Consider the following 27,055-nt stretch of genomic DNA (forward strand, 5'->3'; position numbering starts at 1 on the left):
AGTATAACAAATCCTCCATCGGATCTAAATTAGTCAAAGGTCACATGGAGAAAGTGCAGAGTAACCATATTTTCATTGGATGATTGGCACAGTGATGATTCTGCAGTGTTGCTGCAGGTAAAGCTTATCAAGCTTGCAGTCTTACTGATGACATGTATGAATAATAGATATTATGAGGAGGTCAAGACATGCAGTGGCAGCACACAGTGCTATACTAATATGCTGATAATGACATTTTGACATAGACATTACAGACACAGTAAAGATTAAGAGGTAGTTTGAAATTTAAGATCCACACAAAAATAAGCTGTTGTCAACAAGTTTTTATATGTATGGCTTCATTTTATGTCTAAATAACAAACTCACAACCATTTTCTATTATATTGCAACTGTATTTTCTTTGATAATTTCACCACAGCAAAAGGGGCTCAAATGTAAACACCTTTTATTTTTCTGCAGTTAACTTGGCGAAATATTTTGTTTACTTTGTTAGACAAAAAATGCAAATGTGCATACTTAATTTAATAAATTTCTCTCTTTGGCATGCATAAAAATTGCTTAGACAACACAGATTTGTGGAACGTTACCACAACTACAATCACTGACATTGACATACAGTACAGGTACAACATAATCACGTCCACTGTAAATACAGTTCACATATGTCATTCCTACTGTAGGGCAAAATGGGCTTTTAAAAACAGACATTATTTGTTACCAAAGCTAGACTGAAAACTCTGAGACTTCAAACCTGTGAGCATTGAAAGGCGGTCTGAAGCTGCTCCAAATACACTGCATAGGGTACTGCAAACCACAGCAGGCCAGTGTCAGTGAGCACTTTGGTTCTCTGGATTCAAGCTTTGAAAGAGAGCTGTGCATCTTTAAGTACTGTTTAAAATGCCATTGATCTCAGAGCATAGTGAATAACATATATGAAAGGTATTTCAGAGTTCTGGTTCTCATTACTGTCAGAGATCTGCTTCTTCAATGCACTTCGTTGTCAGACAGTGACGCTTTTATCAGACTGGACCGGCACAGTGAAAAATCACAGATGGTCACACAGTTACAATACAGGTGTGATATTGCCACATGGGTTCCTTGGTGGAGCACCAATGTCACACAAAGGACAGTCCAATTACATTTTCTAATGCAACAACAGTTGAATTCTACACATACCGTGTGGAAACTCACTGAAATGTTCAGCAGTGCACTCATCTTTTACATCTTATCTACAGGCATTCGCTCTCTTATCCTGACTTTGTTGCACATCGAAGGCGACATTTTGCAAGACACTTAATTTCACCGTGTAGTGGATGAGACAGGACACCAGCAATCTATCCATACAGGAAGTTATTTAGTGAGAATTAAAGTGCAAAAATCATAAGTTGGACAATCATCAGCTAGGCTACAGCAAGTTCTGCCTCAGTTGAACTGGAGACTTTTCAGGAAGAACACTTATTGATTGAAAGTGTGAGGTGACTCCTCGCTCCATAACATTCAAGGAGTTTTAATTCCAGTGTCATTCAGATTCGAATGGCTCAGAGATCTTAGCTTGTCCTCTGTTGTACTTGGTCAAGTATAGAGAGGGATGCAGCTTCACATTCAGAACCGATCATTCTATGATCTTAGCGAGACATCATACGTACAAACTCTGTGGAAAGAGAGGAGGAGAATGAAATGCAACAATTGCACGACACTCTACAGAATACCTTAAATAAACAGCTCGTGAAAGCTGCTTTACCTTCAAAATCAACAAGACCGTCCCCGTTCAAGTCAACATCCCTCAGGATATCTTCTACCTCCTTTAGACCAACCTGGAATAAAGGTTGGCAGCAGTTAATGGAGCACCACACACATACAAGAACAATCTAAAGACCAATTTCTGATCCAAATCTTACCTGTTGGCCCAACAGCTTCCTCATTGCATCTCGGAGCTCCGATGTGCTTATGGCACCATCTCCATTGGTGTCAAACTTAGAGAGAAAAGCAGAGGGACAAGATAAAACATGGGAAAGTCAATACTCAGACTGTTGCAACATGAGCAGATCAACAGCCAGACTCTGAATCTGAATCTGGAGACTCTTACCTCTCTAAAGGCGTCTTTTAACTCTTTTATTCCAATCATGTCTGCAGTTTCGGCAAGGAGTTTTGGACCCATCAACTCTACAAAATCCTCAAAATCAACATGACCTCCCACTTAGAAAAAAGAGATTTTGGCAAACATAAAATCACCATAGACTTTTAAACTATGATTCACATATGCCATACAGTGTCATTGTATGTTTGACATATAAATACACAACACAGTGAAGTCCTTACAGTTCATGTTTATCTGTTGGCTGAGTTCTATCAGCTCCATTTCAGTGGGCATGTATCCCATCGTTCTCATACAGTTTCCAAGGTCTTTACAGCTGATGAAACCGTCCTTGTCCTTGTCAAACTCTTTAAAAGCATCCCGCAACTCTGTTGAGCAATGACAGAAATGTTACTAGGCCCAGAGATTGTATTTTATTTCTCTCATTTTAAATACATGTTATCTTTCACATATATACATACAAAGTCTAGCCCCACATCTTAAAAAATATCTGTCTTTTTAATTTCCTTTTATGATGTTTTCTCTGTAAAGCACTTTGACAAATGTGTCTTGTTTAATCATTTTAAAATAGTTTTTGTTTCACTTATCATAACTTCATAAAAGAAAGAGAGAATGTTAAAGAAAGAGTCACTTACCATCCATTTCTTCTGGCCGCAGCTCTCTGTCCTATTGAGAAAAAACATATAATCATTGGTCAGTACAAAAACAAGCTCACAACCCATCAAATAAGGCGTCGTCATGATCACACATCATAACAAACACAATCTTCTGTATATAACCTGCACACAAACATACCGCTGACCACACTATGACTTGAGTGGCCATACACAAATCATCGATCTTCTCCCTAACAATCCTCGGCCTACTTGTGAACCTTGAAACTATCTTACATCCAGCACGACTGGGATCCATAACCTCCGAGTTCACAGAAGAATGTGTCTGCTTCTATTTTTTCAGCGCTTGCTTACAATAAACGCAACCATTAAAGGGCAGAGTGAGGCAGACATATCCCAGAACCCTCAGGGGTTAACAGAGAAGTCTAAACATAACACTGAATGTTGACGTCAGGCCCAAAGAGCTGTCTGACCGGAACCGCTGTCACAGAAAACACAGGAGGCACATGAGCCTATAGAAGCGCAACCAGCCAAATCCGACACACAACATCAGCACTTCCTCTGACAATCCATCACTGTCAGGTCATCAACCATCATCACTTACACTGACAGTGAAAGGCCCAGGTCTGATCAGTTTACTCATGGGGGTGTGCCATAACCTCCATTACTGTGCTGTTTTCACTGAGATGTGAAACCACAATTCATACATGCAGTTCACCTGCCATCACCCTATACTGATTGTTGTCAAAGTGAATTGTGTCTGTAATTGAATAACAGCAAATTGTTCTTAATATGTTGTGTACTCACTGATAAAAAATACAGATATACATGTCTGTGACAGGTGATCAGTGTGACATAACAAAGGTGCATTTGCGCCACTAAGTTGAAACATCTTCATGGACGTCAAATATGTTGAATGTGTTTTTTTTACCCACTGTATTTTGTACTATTAATTGTATTAGTTGTATTCGTTTTTTTTTTTTTTTTGTGCGTCTACCTGCACAGGGACTGCAGATGGAAATTAGCTACTAACAATACATCTCTTCTCCTTATGTGAGATTAATGTTTTTTGTACATGGTCTTTGACAAATAAATATAATAAACTAAACTACACTGCTCCTTAATGAATAATTTTGAAATTGGTTGTGATCTAATGCAGTGGTTCCCAACCTGGGGGTAGGGACCCCAAAAGTGGTCGTAAAATATATCTAAGGGGTCACAAAATGATTAACAGGAGAGGAAAGCAAAGAAAATCCAAACATTTATGCTACATCAAGTTATGCTGATTTTTTAAAAGACTTCTAATATATATTTTTTTGGTTTATTATTTCTTCTGGATTCTTAAAAACAATCAAATACACTAATGAAAATCACTCTTGGGTTGAACTGCTGAATGCTGAATCAGCATTCACACTAATGAATGTAGATGTGTTCATGTACATCACATTTATTCACAAGCTCCATGTGCTTCTTGTACTCATTTGGGAGCTTTCAGGCTCAGTCATGTTCCCAATACACAGCTGAACAGACACCAGTAACAAGCAGGAGGAGTGGAAATAGGACAACATGATGATGGAAAATAGTTGGAAGGGTCTTTGCAACCTAGTGAAAATAATTGTGAAAGCAGCTCATTTGTCAAGAATAGAAATCATATCCAGGTTAGCTTGAGTACAGACAGAAGTAGATAAATGTTTGCGGATGTTTGCGTGTGTCCAGACTTACGTACAGTCTGCCTGCACTGGGCCACGCCTTTACTCAGGAAGACACAGGTTTGCCCAAGTATGTTGCTCATGAGAACGTAGTTTTGTGTCATGGACACAATGGACTCCTGATAAGGCCCAAGATACCCTGCCTGGCCCATCTCCTCACAGGACAGCACCCCTCTGAACGTCCTCTCAGCATCCTGGAGCATCTTTGCAGAGGGGTGCAGGTAGGGGGGCAGAGACAGTGTTAGAGATCCGTAGCAGCTTCGGAGCAAAATGGAGTAAAGACAGAAGTTGAGAGAGTATGTGTGACAGTGCATATAGACTCTCTATACTCTTGAAAATAGGCAGTTGATTAAATGCTATTTAGACAGAACTTTTACTTCTCTGTAAAAGTATTATGTGTGTGTGTGTGTGTGTGTGTGTGTTATGCAAGTATATACAAGAGGGAGCGAATGTCTAAAACATGAAAACATGGCAGAAAGGTAAATGCATCAATAAAACAGCATGTTGCCAACTTTCCACTCATCCTTCATAACAGTTTACTCGCCACGTTGTACAGACTGGCATCTCACACCTATACACTGTCACAGGAACAGTAAACATACTCAGAAGGAGAGAGAAGACAAGCTCGAGCACAAGGAAACAGGCTACATGTGTGCTGATCACGAAAGATATAAAGACATTAGGACACAGTGCCCTTTGTTAAAGTGCTTTTTGGAAAACAGAACTTGTTGCAATCCAAAAGTCTGCCAAAGTGTAAAGCTGTTAATCTAACATAAGCTTAACAAAATGCACTACAGTGCAAACTACAGCCGTAGCTTCAGTACATACAGTAACCAACATTATAAACACCCAACAATAAACAATATGGAAACAAAAACTCCTAACTCCATATTCTAGTCTATTATATTACTATTTAGTTGAGTCTAATAGAAACAAGACACACGCTGATGTATTTTGTAAAGGCATGTCCCACAAATAACACTGTTTGGATGTTTTGGATGTTCTATAGACACCTAAAAAAAAAAAATCTGAATTTTCTGAGGTTTATATTTGATGACTGACTTCATCAGCATCCATTTAAATTTGAGCAGAAAGACAAACATAATTATGCAAAACTATACACAACATTTCTGTAAATCTGTCAGTTTCAAATCCACCAAACAAGATTAATAACAGAGAAAGACAGGTTGCAAGAGCACATGACAATAAAGACAATCTTACCGTTCTGACAGGCGAGTCTAAGCAGTTGCCCATACCAAAGGAGAAAAGAGGCACTAAAAAGGACCATGAGGGCTTTTTCTCCGTTATATTTACAGTTTGGGTTTTGGAAACTCTGGTTTCAGCAAGACCCATGAAGACCGAGGTGCTAACCTGAGCCTAGCCGATTAAAAAAAAAACAGTGAACTGCAATGTACTGCACTACCTGTAGTGAATGAAAGTAAAAATGGTAAGATAGCAAATGACATGTGAAAGAGGGAGAGAGAGAGAGAGAGAGAGAGAGAAGAGAGAGAGAAGAGAGAGAGAGAAGACATAAGAGTGAGGGTGTGAAACTATAAGAGAGGGAAGTGGCCCAAGCGGGGAAACAGAATTATGCCTATTAAAGGAAAAGTGGGTGATCCACTGTCTGCAAGATATTTCATCCAGCTGTCACACTGACCAAACTGTTATTATAGTCAGTGAACAACACAGACAATTCTACATGGGTTTCACAGATGAAGAATAAGAATAAGCAAGAGAAATGGGACGAGGGGAGCCAGCTTTCCTTCAGGAAAATATAGTATTTAACACAGCTGCAGCTGACAAACAACCCTTGCTTGATGGTCACACATTGCAAGGTGTTTGTAAGCTCTGGAAATATGTACCAGGCAAATTTACAAGAACACTCTGTAAGCAGCGGGCTATTTCCAGTATCGCTGTCCTCCTCACCTGCACTCTCCCTCTCAAGCGCTAGACTAATTTGTCAATTTGCAACCATTTTTATTCATATATTGCACATTATTGCTCCTGTATTCTCGCAGAGTCCACCCCCACACCCCCACACATCATCCTCTGCCCTCTGCATGCAAGGACAAGGTCGCTCTGACCTACAGCAGCCACATGGCACCATAGAGAAACACATAAAGGCTGTGAGCAGTCACAGTGAAATGGATTTACATGTGTATTTACACACTGATGGAAGGCTATCAAAACCAGAGTACAGATGTCTAATAAAGTCATCTTTTTCTTAAGACTGAAAACTACCCTTACTGCGAGGGTTAACACATGTATTTCCATTCTGATCTGTCAACCTGCAGCCAAAGCAGCACAAATCCTGTTTATTTTGAACGTATTGTTCAGACAGGATGCCAAAGGCAGTGTGTGTGTATCTCTCAAACTATGCGTTACATTTCTGTCTGTCTCATCAAAGACCTTTTTCAGGTCACGCTAATGTTTTCACAAAGCTGTTCGCAGACTGACTCACAGGTTATTTGTAGAATAGGCTTTTATACTATAAGTGCTAGAAGATGTTTTCTCTTGAAGCTGCAACGGATGATCTCTGTGTTCCTTTTACTGAGCGTAAATCATCTCCTGATTCATGTCCAGATCAAAATCCAAACAACCCTACAAGGAAGCAGAAAAAAAACAAAAAGAATCTCTGACTTCCATGGAACAGACTGGGAAAATGCCATCATAAACAACATTATCAGGGGTTTAAGCAGGAAGGAGGAGGATTTGTAATGTAAAACTAAAACCAGTTGTTGTCTGAACCAGACTTCAGCTGTGTGAGCCCAAATTATACAAAACCACATCATAGATAAGAATAGATAAAAGCACATTAAGCTGAACTCTTTTCTTTCATATAAATAGATTTGTTGCTCAAAATAGAGCCTCCATCAGCAGCGGGAACATCAGAGTGATTTCCTTCAAACACAACAATCACTGCCTGATCCAATGATGCAGGGACATGAATTGTCTTTGGCCAAATATATATTAGCACATCAGAGATTTCCGCTTCTCTGTACCAGAACATTTTATCTGCCCCGCACAGTCCACTTCAATAAGAAAGGTCTGCCTGATTGAGAAGGTCTGTAGGAGGTAGAGCTGTATTTAAAAATGACATAAGAAATGAATGTGTAGAAGAAGCTTTTCCCCTCTATAGCCAGTCCAGTGATGACAGTGTTTGCAGACTCCATCACAGAGCACATTAGCGTGTATTGATTGTAAACAAGACTTCAGTGAGGCCAGCAGCCACAGTTAACTGCTTCATATCTGTGTGCAGCTTTGGAGAAATACTAGAAACAAAGCCTCTTGTTCTGCATCATGGCGAATAAAAACAGATGATTCTTTTAGCTGAAGCCTGTAGTATCAGACACACTAATGTGCTGTCATTGATCCAAATTGGTTTATAAAACCAAAATTTTCTTTGGCAAGCCTTCAATTAGTCAGACCATTAGAACAGGCCTGATCAATTAAGTTTTACATAAATTTGGGTGTGAGGTGTCACAGCATGTCAGGAGCCTCAAATTAAGAGCATCCCTGCATCTCACACACTAAACTCTTTAAATGAATATCAGGCTAACTGACTGACCAATTGTGGAGTTAATTTAATACATACAACATTATGGTTTATGAATTAATAATTATGTTCCTATATTTCAGGGCCTTACCTGCCCAAACAGTGAATTGAGGATAGTGCGTAAATTGATATCGGATGCAAAAGAAGTAGCACTGGACCTCCGGGAGTGGCGTGAGGACCTGCTGGATAGCGGGACCAGGGAGCAGGAGGACGGGGATGGACTGCTGACCTGACCGCCGCTATTGGCCGAACTGGCTCCCTTACGGTCCCGCGGCTCACAGAGAGGAGCCCTGTCATCGGTGCTGTCCGACAAAGAGGGCACACGAGGGACCGGGCGGGTGTGCGTGGTATGACATCGACGAGGATGCTCAGGTTCGGGTGGTCCTGCTGGCGGCGGACGGTCCTCCCGGTTGTGCTTCCTGCGGTGGTGGTGCCGGTGTGTGGGTTTGGATGCCCTGCAGCGCTCCCTCACACCTCGGCCCGCCTCGCCGTTTGGCTCCGGCGGGTCGGGAACTTCACTGTGAGGGGCATGTGACTTGCACTTGACCCGAGTGGTTGCATTATCGCTGTCCCGGCTGCCGATGAGCGAGGGGTGACACAGGGGTCTCCGGGCACTGATGTCGCACTCGGTCGACCAGAAAGACTCCTCGGCGTTGCTGCTGCTCTGGAGTGCGGCGGGACGGTGGTGATGCTGGTGCTGGTGCTGATGCTGATGGTGATGCTGACTTCTCCGGCTTTCCGCTGTGCGTTCAGGGAGGTGTGTCGGTCTCCTCGCCGATGAGGATGATTTCAGCAAGGAGGTTGTGGATTCAGATTTTGGAAACGAGGAGCTCATTGCTGCGGATTTAGTTTCGTCTGTGTCGGTGGGCTGATCATCGACATCATACAACGTTTTCTCTCCATTGTCGACCCATGTCTTCCAGCAGAGCCTTCCCGCTGTATAGTTACATTTCACCACCTGGTTGCTGTGCGGCAGCGCGGCCGGAGCGCGCGCAGGCAGCGTACAGGGGGGCACACACGTCGCTGCAGAGCACGTCACCTTTTCATTGATGTGAATGCTGGTCTCTGGCATCATGGCAATGACGTGGGTGTAGAGGGTGATGTTCCACTGGTCTATAAAGTTTACCATGGATAAGACAGACCATATATAGCCTATAAAAATACACACTGAGACTACGAGATTTTGTCTCATAAGAAACTCAGATTCATGATCTGTTGAATGGAGATGATCCATTATGAGCAGAAAATGTGAACACAACATCCAAATAATGGAATCCGTGAACAACAATCCCTGCAGCAATTAGTCTATATAGGCCTACTCTTGTTCTTTAGTCTTTGTTTGTTAATTCAACTTTATTATGATTTTGTTGCTATAGTTTGTTGTTGTAACCTATGGTGTTGTTATATGAGAAACAGTATGAAGGCCTATTTAATAGTGTTCCTTATCTCCATTGGACAAAATATCAGAAACCCCATACTGTGTTCTACTGCATATAATTATAACAGAAACAACAATAAGACAATAAAACAAAACCAATATATGTTCAGAAATCAACTCCTGTATGTCTCAACACAACACAACACAACATGATAAGCTTCATTATATGTTGCATGGCTGTTGTAGTTCATGACATTTCGCAGGTGTTCATTATGTTTTATCCACCCAAATTAAACTATTCTTCACTTTGTTTGGAGCTAATAGGACCCCATCAGCTAAACTTAGACAGATACATTCATTACATTTCTACACTCATGTACCTGTGTTGTCATTTGAAATTCTATGAGTCAGTGATTTTGATGCATGTTGTTCAAAAGATAATAATTTATAGGTGCCTTCAAACTGCTCTTCCCTCCGAACATGCCACAATTTTTTGCTCTCTCAAAGACACGCAGAGCTACTCTCATATCTCTGCTGTACATAGTTTAGGCCTCCTGAGCAATAATGAAATAGCTACTTTTATTCAAGAACTAAACCTATATGACAATATAACAAAATAATTATGGTATCAACCTCACATGAACACGTGTCTCCACCCACCATATAGACCCCAGATGTGGAAACACTTATCAATCCTTTAGCCAAACTCACATGTGAGCAGAAGAAGCAAAGATTTTCCCAGTTAAGGATAATGATGTGTGTAGGGAATCCTTTTTCTATGCAGTCTGTGGAGATGTAGGGCTGAATATTAACCCATATGTTGCATATTCTTTACATGAGGCCATTCTCTCAGTATGACAGGTATTGATACTGCTACTGGTTTCATATCCTCTAAAAAAACGGTGTAGCACTGACAGGAAATAACTGCTGCTGCAATGAGAAAACAGAGCCTCCCTCTGTCAACACTAGAAAACTGCATCCGACTGAAAAGAGGAGACAAATTATTTAAGTCTCTCTACTTTATATTGTGGAGTATATTATCAATACTATGGTGGCATTTCCTCAGACAACTGTTTTCTTCTCTACCACCACACAATTCAACTACTGTAGTATTTTTAATTAGTATTTTAGAAAGAAGTCAGATGTGACTAGTTTAATTAATGAAAGTCTCCTGATTCTGATTGTGATATCTGTGTAAAAGTGACACTTCTGACAACAGCTGGTTAAATAAGATACTCAACCATTTATTAAATGTACAGAAATACTGTTCAAAATCCACACAAGAATGTGTTTAAGGACAAATCCTCAATCCAAATGTAAACAAAATGGTTGCCCCATCATATACTGTAAAGCAAATGCTTGGGGAATGACAGTTTTCATACTCTAAAGTGGATTAACAGCACTCTTGATTTTAAACCTAATTATGGACAGCTCAATGTGAGTGTCAGTAAACAGATTGTAAATGATCGTGCTTTTGTAAACACTCAAATTGAATCGATAGGGATCTTGAATTGCAACGGACCGGTAAAGCTGCTTAAGATTACTTTTCACTTGCAACACATTTTTACCCTTCTAGACTCTGCACATACACCCATGAAGTGCTGCTGAAGAATTAAGGATTGTGGCTTTAATAATAGATGTTGTTACCATATGGCATTGCAAAAAGAAAAAAAAAACATCACAAAACAACAGAGATAGTACTTCATAAACATTTTACAGAATCTACAAATTTAATCTATCAAATTGTTTTCATGGTTGGACCGGAGAATGTAATGCAATCACTGTACCTGTAAATCAAGACAACACAATAGTTATAGCATTGAAGACAATCATTTCAAAACCGTTCAATTTTTTTTTTTTTTTTTATCTCAACCCTATTTACAGAAATACAAACCTGATATCAAATACAACCAAATTACAAGAGTTTAGTAAATTACCAAAAACGCTTCGTCTCCATTGTTACAACACAGGCCGACTCACACAATTTGAGCTAAAAATGTGCTTATCTAACCGTGTCTTGTGAAAGCAGGATTGATTTTCAAAGGGGAGCACAATAAACTACCACACCAGCAGGAGTCATGACAGAGGCATTAAACATTCATGTCATGATTGACATTGGACCTCTGTTATCAAAGCAGTATATGGATGAATATGTTACATGATCGCTAAATGCAGCGATGCATTTAGCTTAGATATCTGTTAACCGTTTCCAGTTGATTCAGAATGTCATTAAATCCCAGTTGGGCATCCTGTAAGTAAGTCAAGATAAAGTTAGGTTTCCTACTGCATTTGCTTATTATGCATATTTGTGTTATCTGGTTTTATGTGTTTATTAGAAGCTTTGGAACAGTAGTCCTGAAAGCAACCTGCACTGTAACCAGCAGCTTTGATTAAACCATAACGGGCACTACAATCACTGAAAATATGTCACCATTCACACCGTCCAGTCATTCATAAAAATTTAAACAATCTAAAGTTTGTCCCACATTTGAAAGTAGGTGTTTTTGTAATGTGGTGAAGAAAAATGTGCAAACACACAGACAATCATGTCTTTCATTGGAATCAAAATTTGAATTTTAAATATGACTGTTTATGTTGAGTAATACAAAAAGTTGAATGATCAAATTTCTTAGCCCTTGCAGAAATGTAGGTGTTATACTAAGTGTAAAAGATTAGTCATATGCCACCAATACTTTACACAAAAGTGTTGTGTCTCTCCTAATGCCTGGGAAGAGTTGGCCCCATTAATGTTTTTAGTTCATAAACAATTAATAGAGTATGTTGCTCTGCTATAAAAAGACCCATATATGCTGCGAAACATTAACAGCTACAGATATATTATTATTTGGCTCGTTGTACTGCGCTCTGCTCTCTATCAGCATACTGTTGAACTGTATAAAGTACAACCAAAATAAATAACTGACATGAGTTGTACATTGAAGCTTAACAATTTTTACTCCAGACTTGGCCCAAAGTTATAGAGAAAAAGAGAAATACATAATAAAAATGTATTGGATATGTTGTTCTTACTGTATATTTGAGGGTTATTTTTAGTGCCTGGTTTAATGCACATCCATCCAACATTCAATGATTCCAAATAAAATACATTATAATATACATTGATAAAATGGCCGCATGAACAATCGTGCACCTGCTCAGTTTTGAATAATGCACAATAAGTACTTCTGAGTGTGGCTGCATTTTACACAAACACACGATCAAGACAGGAACATGGTTGATAAAAGAGGCCCAATGTTTGGTCAGCTGCTAATAAAGAGAGATATGAGACGGAGAATATGTACACAGTGAATGTGAGAGCTGGTCTGGAGGCAGAAAAAGAGTTGCTCCCCAATCCTACAAACACTTCCCTAAACTCCATCTGTTTCTTGCTTGGGCATCTCACTCACACCTATTTCCCCTCCTTCTCCTCTAAGCGGCTTGGGGTAAAAATGTAGTCCAAGGCTTGTCTCTCAGCAGCGGCCACATTGGGGTGCCAGAGGTCCACCATGAAGACCACCCTGGGGCCGTCCTCTGCGCCACCTACACACACAGAAATATAGCAACAGAAAAAAAAAAAATCAAGAACCCCATTTTATCCTGATTTTGAACCAATCCTCCTCACTGAAAAGTGGCTCTTTTCATTTTTCTTTTTCCTTAGGAAAATATAAAAGAAATCTGGGATTATACCATTTTTAGGTCAATCCTCTTTCGAGAAATAAATACAAAGATTCAACTTTAATCCCTTCTTACCCTCGTGGAAGGCCCTGTGGAGGAAGGAGTCGTCAAAAAGCAGACAGCTTCCCTCAGACCAGCACTGTGGCTCTCCACCGACTACAAGCTCACAGGAAGGGGGCACTCTGAGACCTGCCAGAGAAAAATAAGTCCATCAGTGTGTCATCAATTCAAGGCATTTTAAAGCATTTTGTGTTGCTAACCAACCTCCCATGTGACATATCCCAGACTAAATGTTCTTGAGTGTCCTGTATCATCACAGTATGCTATTTAAAGAGCATCTCACAAAAGATCCTGCCCACACAACAGTAAACATCACTATTTATAACCATCTCACAGGGTGCAGTTGGAAATAGAATCAAAGCTCAGGTGCAGCAGATTAAAAAAAATTGTAGTATCAGCCAGTTAATTTCAAATGTGCCATCATGACCCAAGAGGATTCAGGTTTTCAGTCTTAACACAACAGCAGTTGATTTCACAGGGGTGCTCCTCCTCTCTAGTTAAAGATGCTTATTACTGAAATCATCTGCTGCTGAGTTCGAGCAAATACACGCTGAGCCTCAGACATCACATGGCTGAATCAGTTTCAGCTCACTAAACAGTTCACTCTCTTACCCAGGTGGCAGCGCAGCCTGACATTTGTTGGACCGTAATGCTCAGTGATCAGAGCTCCAGGCGTCAGCACAGAGAAGCAGGCGTTTCCGAACACGTTGTTGGCGATGAAGGTGCGCAACTGGCCCAGCACCCTCCATGCTCGTGGACACCTCCTGACATTAAGAACCAGAGGGGTGCCTTGGTTGACCAGGTAGTAGGTCCACCACTGCCCACGGGGAGTGCTGTTGGCTTTCCACCCTGGAGGGAGGGAGGAGCCGCTGCGGGCGGGAGGTTGGTGGTAGATGCTCTCAAACTCAGCCAGAAGGGCAGGGAAGCTCTGCTCCAGCAGCTCCACATCATGTCTCTGCACTTCTCTGGAGAAGAAAGGGGCTGACGGTAGGTCAGGGAGGAAGAAGACCTCTGGCCGCTGGATGGTGGGTCGGCTGTTAAGGTATCGGCCTTGGTCACGGACTCCTTTATGCACCCTGCCCATACCTGACCAGGTGTAGCGCTTGGCGTAATCCTGCAGGCTGTGATAGAGCCTCTGGTTCAGACTCTCTCCAGCACTGGTACAGCGGAAGCACTCCGAGGACTGGCAGAAGTTGAAGCCGTTCTGCTCTTCTAACATTGACCCATGCTTCCCTTTACCCCTGCCACGGCAGTCTGAACTCATGAAGCCCCCCACCACCCCTCCAATCCGGCTGGGCCCAGTCAGATACCTCCCACGCAGAGGGCTGGAGCCGTGTTCTCGGCCCACCCTGTAACAATACCACATAAACAGCAGCAGCACACACATGGCTATGGCAAAAGCACAGATCTCACACTCCCTTATAGACTGCATCCCTCCAGCCACCATCTCCCTCACACTCTCTAGTGACCACTCCATCTAGGCTCTTTTCTAGAATGCTGAATCTGACGGGGGGGTGGGGGGGGGGAGTGCTGATGAAAGATCAGTTAACACGTCGTTTCTTGATAGTGATTGAAAGGGGCCTTGAAGCACACACGAGATGTTAGTGAGTCTACTGTCAAGCAGCTCTTATTGCCCCCCAAAATGTAAACAGTCTGCCGATTTGATCTGACACACTCAGTCTCCAGTCCTAACATTTCAGCACTTGGCAACGAGGGAAGGTTTCTCTTTGCATGATGTCTGGCTGTGCGGTATTTGTGCTGCTCCCTCTCTCGTCCTCCCAGACAAATGCAGACAGACACCGCGCCTTAGGGTTATCTGTTCTCTGAAAAACAAAGACAGAAGGAGAGAAAGAGGAATGAGGAGAGAGGAAGATGCTGTAACTGACATTAGGAGGATGCTGCGATTGATATTAATGATCCAAACTCTCTTTACTGTAGATGTGTGTGCCCGCCGAATGATTAATTCATCTGATGCAGATCTCATTACACGTATAGCTTTGTGTCTGTGAAACATATCCTCCTCCTCAGAGTTTGACAGAAAATACCCATCCTGTATGCACCGCATGTAAAACACACCTGCTGAAACTCACCCACACACTGTGGACTTCAAAATGACTGCACCCCATACACACACACACACACACACACACACACACACACACACACACACACACACACAGAAATACACTTTGATAACAAGACAATTTGGATTCAGGTTTCCACACACTCCTGTACTGCACTGTACAAAACCATGAGTCATGGGCACATTGCTGAATTTAACACAAATCTCTCCTTTTGTATTATTGCGCACCACGCACACATGCGCGCATTAGACACTGAATTATGTAAACGTAAACAGTGTTGGTACCCACCCACAATTATAATTGGCATTCATAGGTTGCTCAGCAGGAGCTGCATAAATGGATCCTCAGGGGGAGGGAGGGGGCGAGCTGTAGTCTGTGTAATCGTATGCTGCTTCAGTAAAAAAAAAAAGGATTACATGAGTATGATTATATAATGATAATGGACCAGCAGCCAAAACGCGAGGAGTGCAATGCGTCAACTGTGATCAGAACTCCACGATGCTCTCTCACCAAAAATGGTCGGGTAATCCTGCTCCATTAGATCCTCCCCTACATCCTGTCTGACAGCATCAAGACGCCCCCACATCCCCCACACACTCCCGCTGCTTTTAGGACAAGACTGGCTCTGATCATCAAACCCAACCATGAAGCCATGTAATGAAACACACACCCTGCCTTTTTCCCTCCAATACTCCACTGTTTCCATGTAATCTGGCCACTAGAGATGCTGCCACCGGGGCCAAAAGCTGCCATACAAAGTGATGACCAAGATACTGATGAGCTGTAACGTTCAATGAGCCGCGGTGAACAAGCAGATCGCTTGATTGCCTTGTCTTCACTTGGTGGATGTGTGGTGCGTTGATTCGTGCACAGGTTTGCATCCATACCTACTCAACATTCATGACTGTGACCAGTGGAGAAGAGGAGAGGCGCACAGGTGTTTCTCCAGGCGAAGCTGCGCACCACTGCAGTGCACAAGGTAGACGGATATCACTCGCCAACATTATAGGAAATATCTCCCAAATGCACAAAAGAAGTCCTAACTGGAAGTAACGCCCACTGTATGCTTGGAAAAAAAAAACATAAAAGCTTTCCTACCGACGGTTTGACTCCCTGTCTGTCTGTCTGTGCTGGACAGCAGCGACGGATAGGCTTCTGGTAATATTGTTGTAAATACTGAAGCTCCAACAGGGAAGACACCCAGGGTCGAGTGCCAGAAAATACGCAACAACACATCCGGTTGTAGCGTTCAAAATAAATGTCTCCACCCATCTCCATGCAGTGCAATGCTGTGCAATTTCTAGATGGTAAAACAACAATTAATTTTTAACACAAGAAGTTAGTCTAAGTAGTATCATTAACTACTTCTTCTAAAGCATAGCATCCCTATTTTTAAAGGGCCACTCCACTGCTTTTACATGTGAAGTCCAGTTTACTTGTCATGAGGAAGCCTGTTAAAACAGTTGTATAATGTCTTCTGTGGCTCCAGAATGAGCTTTCCAAATTTTGAAAAAAATAACCCCGGTGATGTCATCAGGGTTATCTTTCGCTTGGGCTGGATACTTTTTTTAAAATCAGAAAACCTGTATTGTAAACTAGAGGTGTGGGGTCTAAAAGAAGTAAGCATTTAGGTGGCACTGAGTTGCCTTATGGGAAATGTAGGATCCAGCATTTTTGGAGCTTGACCCATGTAGGGACTAAAAGTCAGGATTTCTCGGCCTCGCTGCTTTGATATTCATCAGTCTTCTTGTAATTTGTCTCTTGCAAGTTGCACAACTTTATGGAAGTACAATACTCTATCGCTAGAGTAACCACTTAAGAACTTTGCTCGGCGGGACAAATTTTATCAGACAAATTAGCTGATGTTTGTGCTTGCAGGACCTTTGTATCACTTTGTATCACCAGGGATTCTCCACCAACTTTTCCAGGTTCAGGGTTTGTTAAACCTGCTATCTGGACTAAGCTTCTAAAATGTCAGGATTTGATGCATTTCTTTGTATGTGACATCAAACTAAATATCTTTGGGATCTGGACTGTTGAGTGGATTAAACAAGCATTTTGAATACATCAACATGACTTTTTCTGACATTTTATGGCTAGACATAACAATTAATCTGTTAATTTAGGAGATAATTGGCATATTAATCAACAATCAAAATAATCATTTGTTACAGTCTCATTCTATTCATAGAAAACCTAAATAATCTTTTTTCCAAGCATCCAATGGTGAATGCATTTATTTTGAAGGTGAAATTGTCTTATATCCGCTATTACTTTGGTAATCTCCCAGCAGCTTGACTCAGCTGGCAGCCTCCCTCTTCCGTATGGCTGATGGCTCGCCCATCGACTACTATTTGATCTGGCTGCAGACTCCATTACCCAAGATGCACTGCAACAGGTGAGGATTGCAGCCATGGAGCAGTAGTTTGATGGTGATCAGAATATAACAAAATGCGACAACAGAAACTTTTCCCAAGTGAGTCCAAGTACAGATCACACTCTTGGGGCCCCTTTACTCTTCCCAGGAATGACCATAGACCAGTGGTTTTCAAACTTGTTCACATCAAGGACCCCTAAACTGACACAAATTAGACCACAGACCCCCATCTGATAAGATTTTTGCTTATAGATGTTTTATTACAGAAAGTGTATGAAACTCATGACCAAAATTGTCATACATTTGGTCATTGTGTTACTTATGGATGGAAATAAAGTCAAAATAATTTATTCCCCTTTTGCTGGGGACCCCCTGGAACCCCCTAAGGGAAACCCTGGGGGTCCCCGAACCCCACTTTAAGAACCACTGCCCTAGACTGTCAATAGAAAGTCTTTTGGCTTCTCCTGGAGCATGAGTATAAACAGAACAAGTATTACCACATTACATGACAACATTGACAGCTGTGGTTTCATGTTTATCACCAGTCTGACATGCTCTGACACGTCTGACTCAACTCAACTGTCTTGCATTTACTCAACACCAGTAAAGTAATTCTTCTACTACATCTTCACCTTAAACCTACAGGAGACTGACATACTAGGTTATGGCACAGACTCAAGCCACTTATGCTACATGGTTCACTAACACTGCAGCAGTGGCAAATAAAAAAGAACATTAAAGTCGAAATAAGTCTTCTTTAAGAGCGTCCAAAGTAATAATATTGTACATTTCTAAGCTGATGTATATTTCAAATTACAAGCTTGTTGCTGCATTGGGGCCCCAGAAGTCTGTACTACGAAGCAAGTTCAATATTCCCAGGATATCTTTTCATTATCTGGCTTCACTGAGCCTAATATTGGTCGTTCAGATAACCAGTACTACGAAGCTGGTTATCAACTAGCTCAGTGAACTCTGGGTTTTCCAGCTACAATATTCCGTTTTTATTTCCAGTTATCATCACACAGTTGTCTCTTTTTTTTTTTTTTTTTTTTTAAATCCTGCTTCGTAGTACAGGTCTCTGTTATAAAACGCTCATTTTAATTGAGTTATCTGGAATTCTTCTGAATAAAATGAATTCCCCTCAAATCTAGAACATGGAAATGATAGAGCCTCTTCCAGCAAGGATATCCAGATAATTCAGTACATTTCTGTAACACACTCCTGAAAATACTGATAACTCTTTAGTTGTGTGCATTTGTTAGAAGAGTCAATGACCTGCCACCAAGGGTGATACAAACATGTTCAAGCACGTTTTGTTTTTCTTTGTTTGAAACTTCATCCTTTGTAAGTTTCTGATTAGTGTGTATCTGCCATCTGTTACTCTGGGAGTTTTGTTCCATCACCCCGCTGTGTAAGCCACATAGCGGCAAGTTTGCATCCTGTTTCCAGGTAAAACCTCAGGCATGGCTCGACAGCTGTGTCACAACTTCCTTCCCCTTCGCTTGGGTTTCAGGCGGAGGTGGAGCCAGACTTTCCAGCGTACGCCCCTTCTGATGGGGGCAACTGGGCTCCCAGTTATCCACTCAGTCAACTTATGCAGTTGCAGAAGAGATAACCTCAGATAAAAGTTTAATGATCCCCGCTTAGGTCTCTCGGTAATATCAGCCATGGCGAGGTCAAAGGCGAAGGTGTATTCTTGTTGCGCACTGATGCTGCTCTGTGTTGTTGCCATAATTGTGTGTATTGCTGTACTTGTGAGGCGCAAATGTCCAGATGGCACTTTCTCGAGCGCTGCAGTGGCCGCAGACTCTGGGAAATGTTCAGAGATTGGACGGTGAGTGGCACTTCAACTTTTGAACTTTTTTCTTGGCTACGCAAATATCTCCATTTGCTCTGGATAATAGGATAATGTGATTATTACGAACGGTAGACTTCACATTACGCACAATACTTAGAAGCATTTAATTTTTAGCACTTACTCTCTCAGCGGTTACACTACACATTTTAATCGTAAAGAACTCAATAGTAAACTGACAGCTTAAATTCTAACAAATATGTCTATTGGTTTACTGGTTTTAACACTGTTAAAAACTGAACCAAATTCATGTCTGTAGAACATTTATTAAACAAGGAAACTGGCTGTATATGCTTTACATAAGACCAGCGTATGCAAAACATAAACATTCCATTTACCTACTTGGCAGGCATCTGCATGAGGACAATAGATTGACAGGGATGGTGATGAGTGTGAAATCTTTCAGGAACATCCTTCAGAAAGGGGGATCGGCGGTAGATGGCGCCATTGCTGCGCTGCTTTGCACCTCGGTCATGAACCCGCAGAGTATGGGGATCGGAGGGGGGTCCATATTCACAGTGATGGACAGCTCTGGTAACAGCCACATGCATTCATTTATTCAGCTCTCTAATACAGCAGAACTAACGAGTGACCTGCATGTTGGAGAGACACAGTTAATTAGTAATATCTCCTCTTTTCAAAGGTAAAGTCAAAATCATCAACTCCAGAGAGACTGTACCTGGGAAGTTTAAATCTGACCTGCTGAAGTCATGTCCCAAGACCTTCCAGCTGGTGTCAGGTACTGCTCTTACATATCAGGGCGTAACCTGTATAGACACACTGTTTTCTGTTCCTGATTCTTTTTTAGGAAGCCGTTCTTGTTTTTCTTGCTCTGTCTTTTGTGCCAGGCGTTAGGGTTGGTTACCAATGCTCTGCTTTATCATGCAGGGAGAAGATAAGACTAAGCATTTGTAAGAGCTCTGACTTTTGAGGAATTCGGTTCAGGTCAAGACTGGAGAATGTTATTTACCACATGAGGACACGAAGTTGATGGGTTTATTGCCCGTCTGGTTTCTCTTTGTGTATTGCTACAGATACTATCAGTCCTTTCTTGGACATGCATATGTCTTTATTTCTTCTTTTGTTGATGTTCCCATGCCGTAAGAGTGTGATTGTATACATACTGGGGCCCCAAGAGACTGTCATAGGAACTGGCCATGAACTGCTCTCCTCTGAGCCAAGACCACATACAGTGGAACAAACTAACCATTAATCTTGTTGCAACACTTGTAAGCCTATAAATAGACAGAAACAGGAGAGTAAGACCTGTAACTGATATGAAATTATTATCTGATTGGCAAAACCTTTGTATAGTCTGCAGTATCAGCCAAATAAAAGATGTGAACAGAGCAAAGCTAAACACAATGCATTTGTAAAAAATGATGAAGTCATTGGCCCACAAAAAAAATTCTGTTAAGACTGAAAATATCTTAATCATTATCTACTTATTGTGATATTTACATTGGTAGAGGTACTAATACATTAATGAAAAAATACTCCATGGACAAGTAAGTCCTACATTGAAAATCCCAATTAACTAAAGAAGTATTATCATCAAAATTACTTTAAGCATCAAAAGTAAACGTACTCCTGCAGAAAATGAGCCCTGTGATTGATTTACTATCATATCAGTAGACTATAATAATAGTATTATGTAATATCAGTATTAAATAGTAGTAGTTTTTGTAAGAGGTTGTAAGCCATAAAGGTTGGGAGACACTCGTTTAATCTTGAACGATGTGTAAAAAAGAAAAAAGTACAACAATTATTCCCTGAAATGCACCACAAAACTGTACTTACATTCAGAACTTGGGTAAATATAGTTACTTTCTTTCCACCATTGACCTACCTATCCATCCATCCAGGTCCCCAATGGATTGGAGTCCCGGGGGAAATTCGAGGTTATCAAGAGGCACACCATCTTTACGGGAAGTTGCCCTGGGCCGATCTCTTCAAGCCGACCATCCAGCTCGCCAGAGACGGGTTCCCTATCCCTCCAATCCAAGGCCGATACATCCCGTACATTGATACAAACCAGACTCAGTCACTGCGGTATGAAAGAAACCCAGAAAAAAAACAAAAAACAAAAAAAAACTGCACCTTTCTGCATTTGCATGATTTTTACTGTCCTTGTATTTGTCCTCCAGTAAGTTGTATTCAGATAAGGACGGGAACTTGCTGAAGACTGGTGATATTGTGAAATTTGAAAAACTAGCCGACACGTTGCAGATGATTGCAAATGATGGGGCAGATGTTTTCTACACTGGGAAAATAGCAGATGATTTAATCCGTGACATACAGGAGGCAGGTATTGTCAGACGAGTTTCATCATGCTCTCTTTTCCAACCATCTTATATCTCTGCTGGCACAATGATCTAATTACAAATGAACAAATCAATTCAGTCTGTAAAGCACTGCAGTGATCACTCACAGACTCCAGCGTGAGCTGCCTGGATCCATTAAAAGTCTTGATTATATGGAACTGAAATGCATTTTGCTCAGTTTTGCTTAGTAGAACCATTTGTTTGAATGTTTTTGCTCAGGAGGAAGACTCACGGCGCAGGACTTGGCATCGTACAAAGCTACAGTGACGGATGCGTGGGCTGTTCCGTTGGGAGAGTACCAGATGTACATACCCCCACCCCCTGCAGGAGGCATCATCCTCAGCCTCATCCTTAACATCATGAAAGGTTCCTGCTGTACACAGACTGCAGAACTGCTGCTCATCTATGCTTTCAAATCACATACTGAAGCTTGTTAGTTGTGTTGCTATTGCATTTGTTGAGCAGATCCATCCCAAATTAGTGCTTTAGATGGTTGCTGCATATGAGTTGTTTACTCAAAAAAGGAGACTGAGTAGTGATGTGAGTGTATGAGTTTCTGTGTTTCATGCGTCATGAATCCAGATCAATCTCTGGAAGTGGAACACACTAAGAAACGGAAAACTGAGCACATGTTTTTATTTACAGGATACGGCCTGAATTCAACATCTCTGACAGGTGAAGAAAAGACGCTGACTTATCACCGCTATGTTGAAGCCTTTAAATTTGCAAATGGATTAAAGAAACACATCCGAGATCCTCAGTTCAGCTCAGAAGAAGTAAGTTTTACTAAATGTTTCAGTGGATACTCCTACAGTATATCAGTCCTTTTTACTCTCAACAACATACTGAATTAATAAATAATTTCAGTAAATTTGAGCACGTTCTACACATGCTATTATTGTATATATCATTATTATCTTTAAGTAGTTAAGTTTAGTCATGGCTTATAACGGTCACTGCCAATCAATCAAGAAACCAAAATACAGTTGCAGTGGTGAAACATTTAACATAGACAAGAACAAAACTTCTTACATTACACATGGTTCTAGGTTTTGTAAATCATTCATCCAGGAAAACTAAATAGTGTAGCCCTTAAATCATCATATAATGAGCAATAAAACACAAAATGGACTTTGTCTTCAGTCTCGCCTAAATCATATAGCACACAGAGTCTTCCCTCTCTAGCGAGAGCAGTAAACCTGCCTGTTTGTATAGCTGATGCTAATGTACCTGAACATAACTGAACACACAGAGATCTTTGACTTTTAGATAAATTCTGCTTCACATAAGGCTCCACACTTGCTTTTCATCAGACAATATGTTCTTAATTTAGGTTCATACCAAACATCACCATCTTTCTTTGTACATCAGGAATGCGCCGGGCATTATGAATATTACACTGTAATCAGTTTTTTGTCCCAATTAAAAATCTTTCTAGTGAGCTGATCAGTCATATTCACAAGTCTGTTCCAAAGTCGAATCATCTCACATTTATGTTTGACATTTGGAGGTTCCCTTTCCATATTCCCACTAATACTATATTGTTATTGTAAAAAGTTGCCCATGTTATTAATTGGTTATGATGCTTTTGTGAAAATAATCACGTTCAAGGTGTTGAACCTTGACCCTCATGAAGTCGGAGAGGTCAGTCACATGGTTTGACTTGAGGAAAAGTAATTTTGAGTGAAGGTTTGTGCACTTTATCAGTTTTTTCTTGTGGTATTTATTGCTTATGATGCTGTTGTGAGCCCATAGTTGCTGTCTGTTAAACTTAAAACCTTAAATATTTCACTGGTTAGTTGGACTAATTTCTGACACCTTCACATTCAAATAAATGCATTTTGTAGCTGGATTTTTCTAAGCAAACCATACATGTGTATAATCCGTTAGAAATCTTGACTGCAGCTATTCCCACCAAATGTTTCTTCATTTTCAAATAGGCCTGGTTATTTGAATAAAGAAAACAAGAGAGTTTGAGAGGCAGATAGAAAGCAGTTTGAGGCCTGGGACTGAAAGGGTTTTTTTCCAGGCAACTAGAAGAGTGAAACGTTATTATCGCTTTACCTTGTAAATTTGTATTCCTGTGATATGTTTTTTTTAAACGCTCTGTACTTCTTACAGATGGTAAAGAATTTCAAAGAGGAAAGCTTTGCCAAACACATCAGGAGCTTGATCAGCAATGACAAGACTCATGATCCCCAGTATTACAACATCACCTCGTACCTGGACAGCATGGGCACCACGCATCTGTCTGTGCTGGCTGAGGATGGATCTGCTGTGTCTGTCACCAGCACCATCAACCACATGTCAGTATGCTCAGTTTTGCTTCACAAGGAGAAATCAACCATCAAATATGATTGTTGGTATGAAAGTAGACGATTAAAAACGATTTAAGAGATGATGAAAAAGTGTTTTTTGAGAAGAAGCAACAAGTGACACAATGACACAAATGATGAAAAAATTAATTGGTGTTAGAAGTGTCGTCATTTAGATTCAGGTAATTTGATGTATTTTCCTTACAGATTTGGCTCAAAAGTCTTCTCTCCAAACACCGGAGTCATCCTCAACAATGAGCTGTCTGACTTCTGTGGGAGAGCTGATAGCATCTATCCTGGTAATCAGATCGACTCGATGTATTGTAAATTAATGTATATTGTATACTGTATTATTATATATAATGCATATTTCATTAGATACAGGTAATACTGGTATGGCTATGTTTTTTTCTTTCAGATTCATAGAGTAACTTTATGATTTAAGCAGGGTTGCTGATTCACATTCATTCATGTATGTATTGATGGCCAGGAAGAAGTAGCTGCATGGGAATTGAGAATTGCACACATTACATATGTGTACACTCACATTGCTTGGGGTGTTGCAAAGTTATCCACTGGAACAGGGTCAAATACCTTTATCAGAGACACTTTAATAGTATATATGTGCTGCATGAAGGGAGAACACAGCTGGTTAACTGTATCTGATACCTCGGAATTTACAGTTCTCTATTTTTGGTGGTATTGTGGGTGGATATCAAACAGACATTGTATAATTATTTAAGTTTACCGACTTCTTAGCCATGCTAGCGGCATTGCTCTATGGATGGCAATGACCGTTTCACAGTTAATTGGTCCATCACTTTGGTCAAGACTGAAATATCTACCAGACAGACTGCCATGAAATTTTGTTTGCATGGTATCCTGTGGATGAAGTCTATTGACTTTGTGCTGACTTTTGCTCTGGTGCTACCTTGAAGTTGACATTTTTCTTGTTTTTGTGAAATGCTTCCACAACTATTGAATGGCTTGCCATGAAATCTGGTATGGTAAACATTATACTTGTTTCACATCAGTATTTTAGCATCGTCACTGTGAGCATGTTAGCATGCTGATTTTAGCATTTGGTTCAAAGCACAACTGTGCTGAAATATAACCTTACAGAGTTGCTAGCATGGCTGCAGACTCGTAGTCTTGTTTCTAATGGGATATGAACCCTAGAAAAGTAGATCCTTAGTTTCGTAGCATTTCAATAGTTCAAAAATGATGAAAAATCACTGAATCTGCATTAATATTGCTACACTATAGAAGCACAATTGATATAAATAAATAGCCTTGATTTTCATTTATTAACATGGCCCTTTTATTGAGAGTTTGGCATATTTTAAAAAAAGCATACATATTTAAAAGAGGGGATGAATACAATATAGAGAGGGTGAAACTCGCATGTGGCTTCAGTGTTCACCACTGTATGATGTCAGCTGTTGAACAAGGGTAAAGGTACATGTCAGTATTGAATAAATGCCCTTCACCCTCTGATGCACAGCTGCGGTTCACAGCATTAAAAAGAGCTCTTCTGATTGCATTTATATCAATTCTCTTCTTGTTCTTCTCACATTAATGGGTCTGAATTGTAGTCGTCTGTCCTGTCAGTCAAGGCTTTTGTTGTGTTCGCAGGGGAGCAGCCTCCCTCCTCCATGGCTCCCGCTGTGCTGAAGTCTCAGACGAAGATGTTGGTGATTGGATCGACTGGTGGGAGTATGATCACGACTGGGATGGCCTCAGTACGTGTCCATGGCAATCACACTAAGTGCCATTAAGATAAATTGCTGCAGACTAATGCCCCTCACTGTTGTCATAGCAAGTGTTGTCTTCATGAGAGTCTACAGTGTCTGCCGTAATCCATTCTGTAATCATCACTTTGCCATCTCGCAGATTGCGACATGATGTTCTGTTTTTCTTCCAGGCGCTCATGAACCATCTTTGGTTTGGGAAGAGCCTTAAGGAGGCAATTGCTTCTCCGGTTGTTTATGTCGACTCTGAAAATACACTGAAATTTGAACCTAAATTTGATGAGGTAAATCACTGCATTATACATTTGTTTGGTGAAGCAACACATCATACTGTATTCCACCTGAGTCTTCTCTGCTCTCTGCCTTCAGAATGTAATCGAGGCTCTGAAAGCTCTGGGACACAACCATGGAACTGCAAAGAATTTCTACAACGTGGTCAACGCTGTGGAGAAGGAGGACGGCTGTATCTGTGCTGTGTCTGATGCCAGGAAACTGGGCCAACCAGCTGGATACTGAGACCAGGATTCAGTGACATTGGTTACACAGGATGGCCTGAAGGCTACTGAGACCTTCCTGCAACCAGAACACCAGAAAACCTGCAACCGATGGTGTTTGTCCTGCTGGAAAATCATTGGACAAGACGCTTAATAACAGGCTTCTTCAGCTGGACACGTGTAGCGGTTAAACGCGTGGCCTCTGAACAGAACTGCCTGTAACGGTGACATGATGGATTTTACTGTTCAAGAAGAAACACTGTTGTTATCTGTGACTGTATCTGACCTCCTTTGACTGTTTTGTTCAGCTTGCTTGTACACATTTTTATCTCTCAAGCCATCTCCCCCATTCTTGCCACTCCTTACATTTTTCTGTTGTGAAACAGGGCACAACACATTCCATTATTCACATCATAGACTTGACATGATAGTATATTTACATTAGTATCTGATAGCAGGCTATTTCAGACTGTCTCATTAAGTTAATAACTTGTTTCTATCTGGTATTATCTTGCATTCACACTCTCAGTACTGGAGTTACTCTTTCACCTTTACTATATGGGCACTAATAAATATACAGTGAATGAAATACGGATTATATGTGTACTATTTAAATAAAATATATCACTTTTTTTACATGCTTTATCTACTGTAACAAATATGTTGAAGCACATTGACACAATCTAAAAGTTGGTTTTCAGGATGCTAATCTCTAATAGATGTGTTAACTCTTCATACTCTGAAGAGCAATAATCACAAATTGGCTAA

General features: G+C 40.8%; 3 protein-coding genes across 13 annotated transcripts; 1 reads left to right on the forward strand and 2 right to left on the reverse strand.

Annotated features, from left to right (window-relative positions):
- Window positions 1-307: 307 nt before the first annotated feature.
- cabp1a (calcium binding protein 1a) lies at window positions 308-8,916 on the reverse strand. 6 transcript variants are annotated; one of them, XM_067603745.1, is made up of 8 exons: window positions 5,640-5,941; window positions 4,436-4,612; window positions 2,731-2,761; window positions 2,320-2,463; window positions 2,087-2,196; window positions 1,899-1,973; window positions 1,742-1,814; window positions 308-1,651 (listed from the first exon to the last, which is right to left on the reverse strand). In XM_067603745.1, exons 1-8 carry the CDS (start codon window positions 5,769-5,771, stop codon window positions 1,626-1,628), a joined length of 768 nt encoding a protein of 255 aa, XP_067459846.1. In that variant the 5' UTR covers window positions 5,772-5,941; the 3' UTR covers window positions 308-1,625. The 6 variants fall into 6 exon arrangements, with proteins under 6 accessions (XP_067459846.1, XP_067459850.1, XP_067459837.1 ...); XM_067603749.1 differs by having other exon boundaries at window positions 4,436-4,676; XM_067603736.1 differs by having other exon boundaries at window positions 4,436-4,621; window positions 5,640-5,939.
- A 1,659-nt stretch (window positions 8,917-10,575) lies between these two features.
- Window positions 10,576-19,765, reverse strand: asphd2 (aspartate beta-hydroxylase domain containing 2). 6 transcript variants are annotated; one of them, XM_067603799.1, is made up of 5 exons: window positions 16,270-16,386; window positions 16,059-16,136; window positions 13,700-14,910; window positions 13,103-13,216; window positions 10,576-12,892 (listed from the first exon to the last, which is right to left on the reverse strand). In XM_067603799.1, exons 3-5 carry the CDS (start codon window positions 14,562-14,564, stop codon window positions 12,762-12,764), a joined length of 1,110 nt encoding a protein of 369 aa, XP_067459900.1. In that variant the 5' UTR covers window positions 14,565-14,910; window positions 16,059-16,136; window positions 16,270-16,386; the 3' UTR covers window positions 10,576-12,761. The 6 variants fall into 6 exon arrangements, with proteins under 6 accessions (XP_067459900.1, XP_067459926.1, XP_067459909.1 ...); XM_067603825.1 differs by lacking the exons at window positions 16,059-16,136; window positions 16,270-16,386 and adding an exon at window positions 19,742-19,765; XM_067603808.1 differs by having other exon boundaries at window positions 16,063-16,382.
- On the forward strand, window positions 18,701-26,923 carry ggt5a (gamma-glutamyltransferase 5a). Its single transcript, XM_067603780.1, has 12 exons — window positions 18,701-19,382; window positions 19,810-19,937; window positions 20,047-20,142; window positions 21,269-21,455; window positions 21,551-21,711; window positions 21,947-22,093; window positions 22,373-22,503; window positions 23,849-24,033; window positions 24,250-24,341; window positions 25,678-25,784; window positions 25,967-26,077; window positions 26,163-26,923. The coding sequence occupies exons 1-12, from the start codon at window positions 19,216-19,218 to the stop codon at window positions 26,307-26,309; spliced, it is 1,659 nt and encodes a 552-aa protein (XP_067459881.1). The 5' UTR covers window positions 18,701-19,215; the 3' UTR covers window positions 26,310-26,923.
- Window positions 26,924-27,055: the final 132 nt, after the last annotated feature.

The sequence above is a fragment of the Thunnus thynnus genome, chromosome 2 (assembly GCF_963924715.1).
Source record: "Thunnus thynnus chromosome 2, fThuThy2.1, whole genome shotgun sequence".
Classification (NCBI taxonomy): Eukaryota; Metazoa; Chordata; class Actinopteri; order Scombriformes; family Scombridae; genus Thunnus; species Thunnus thynnus.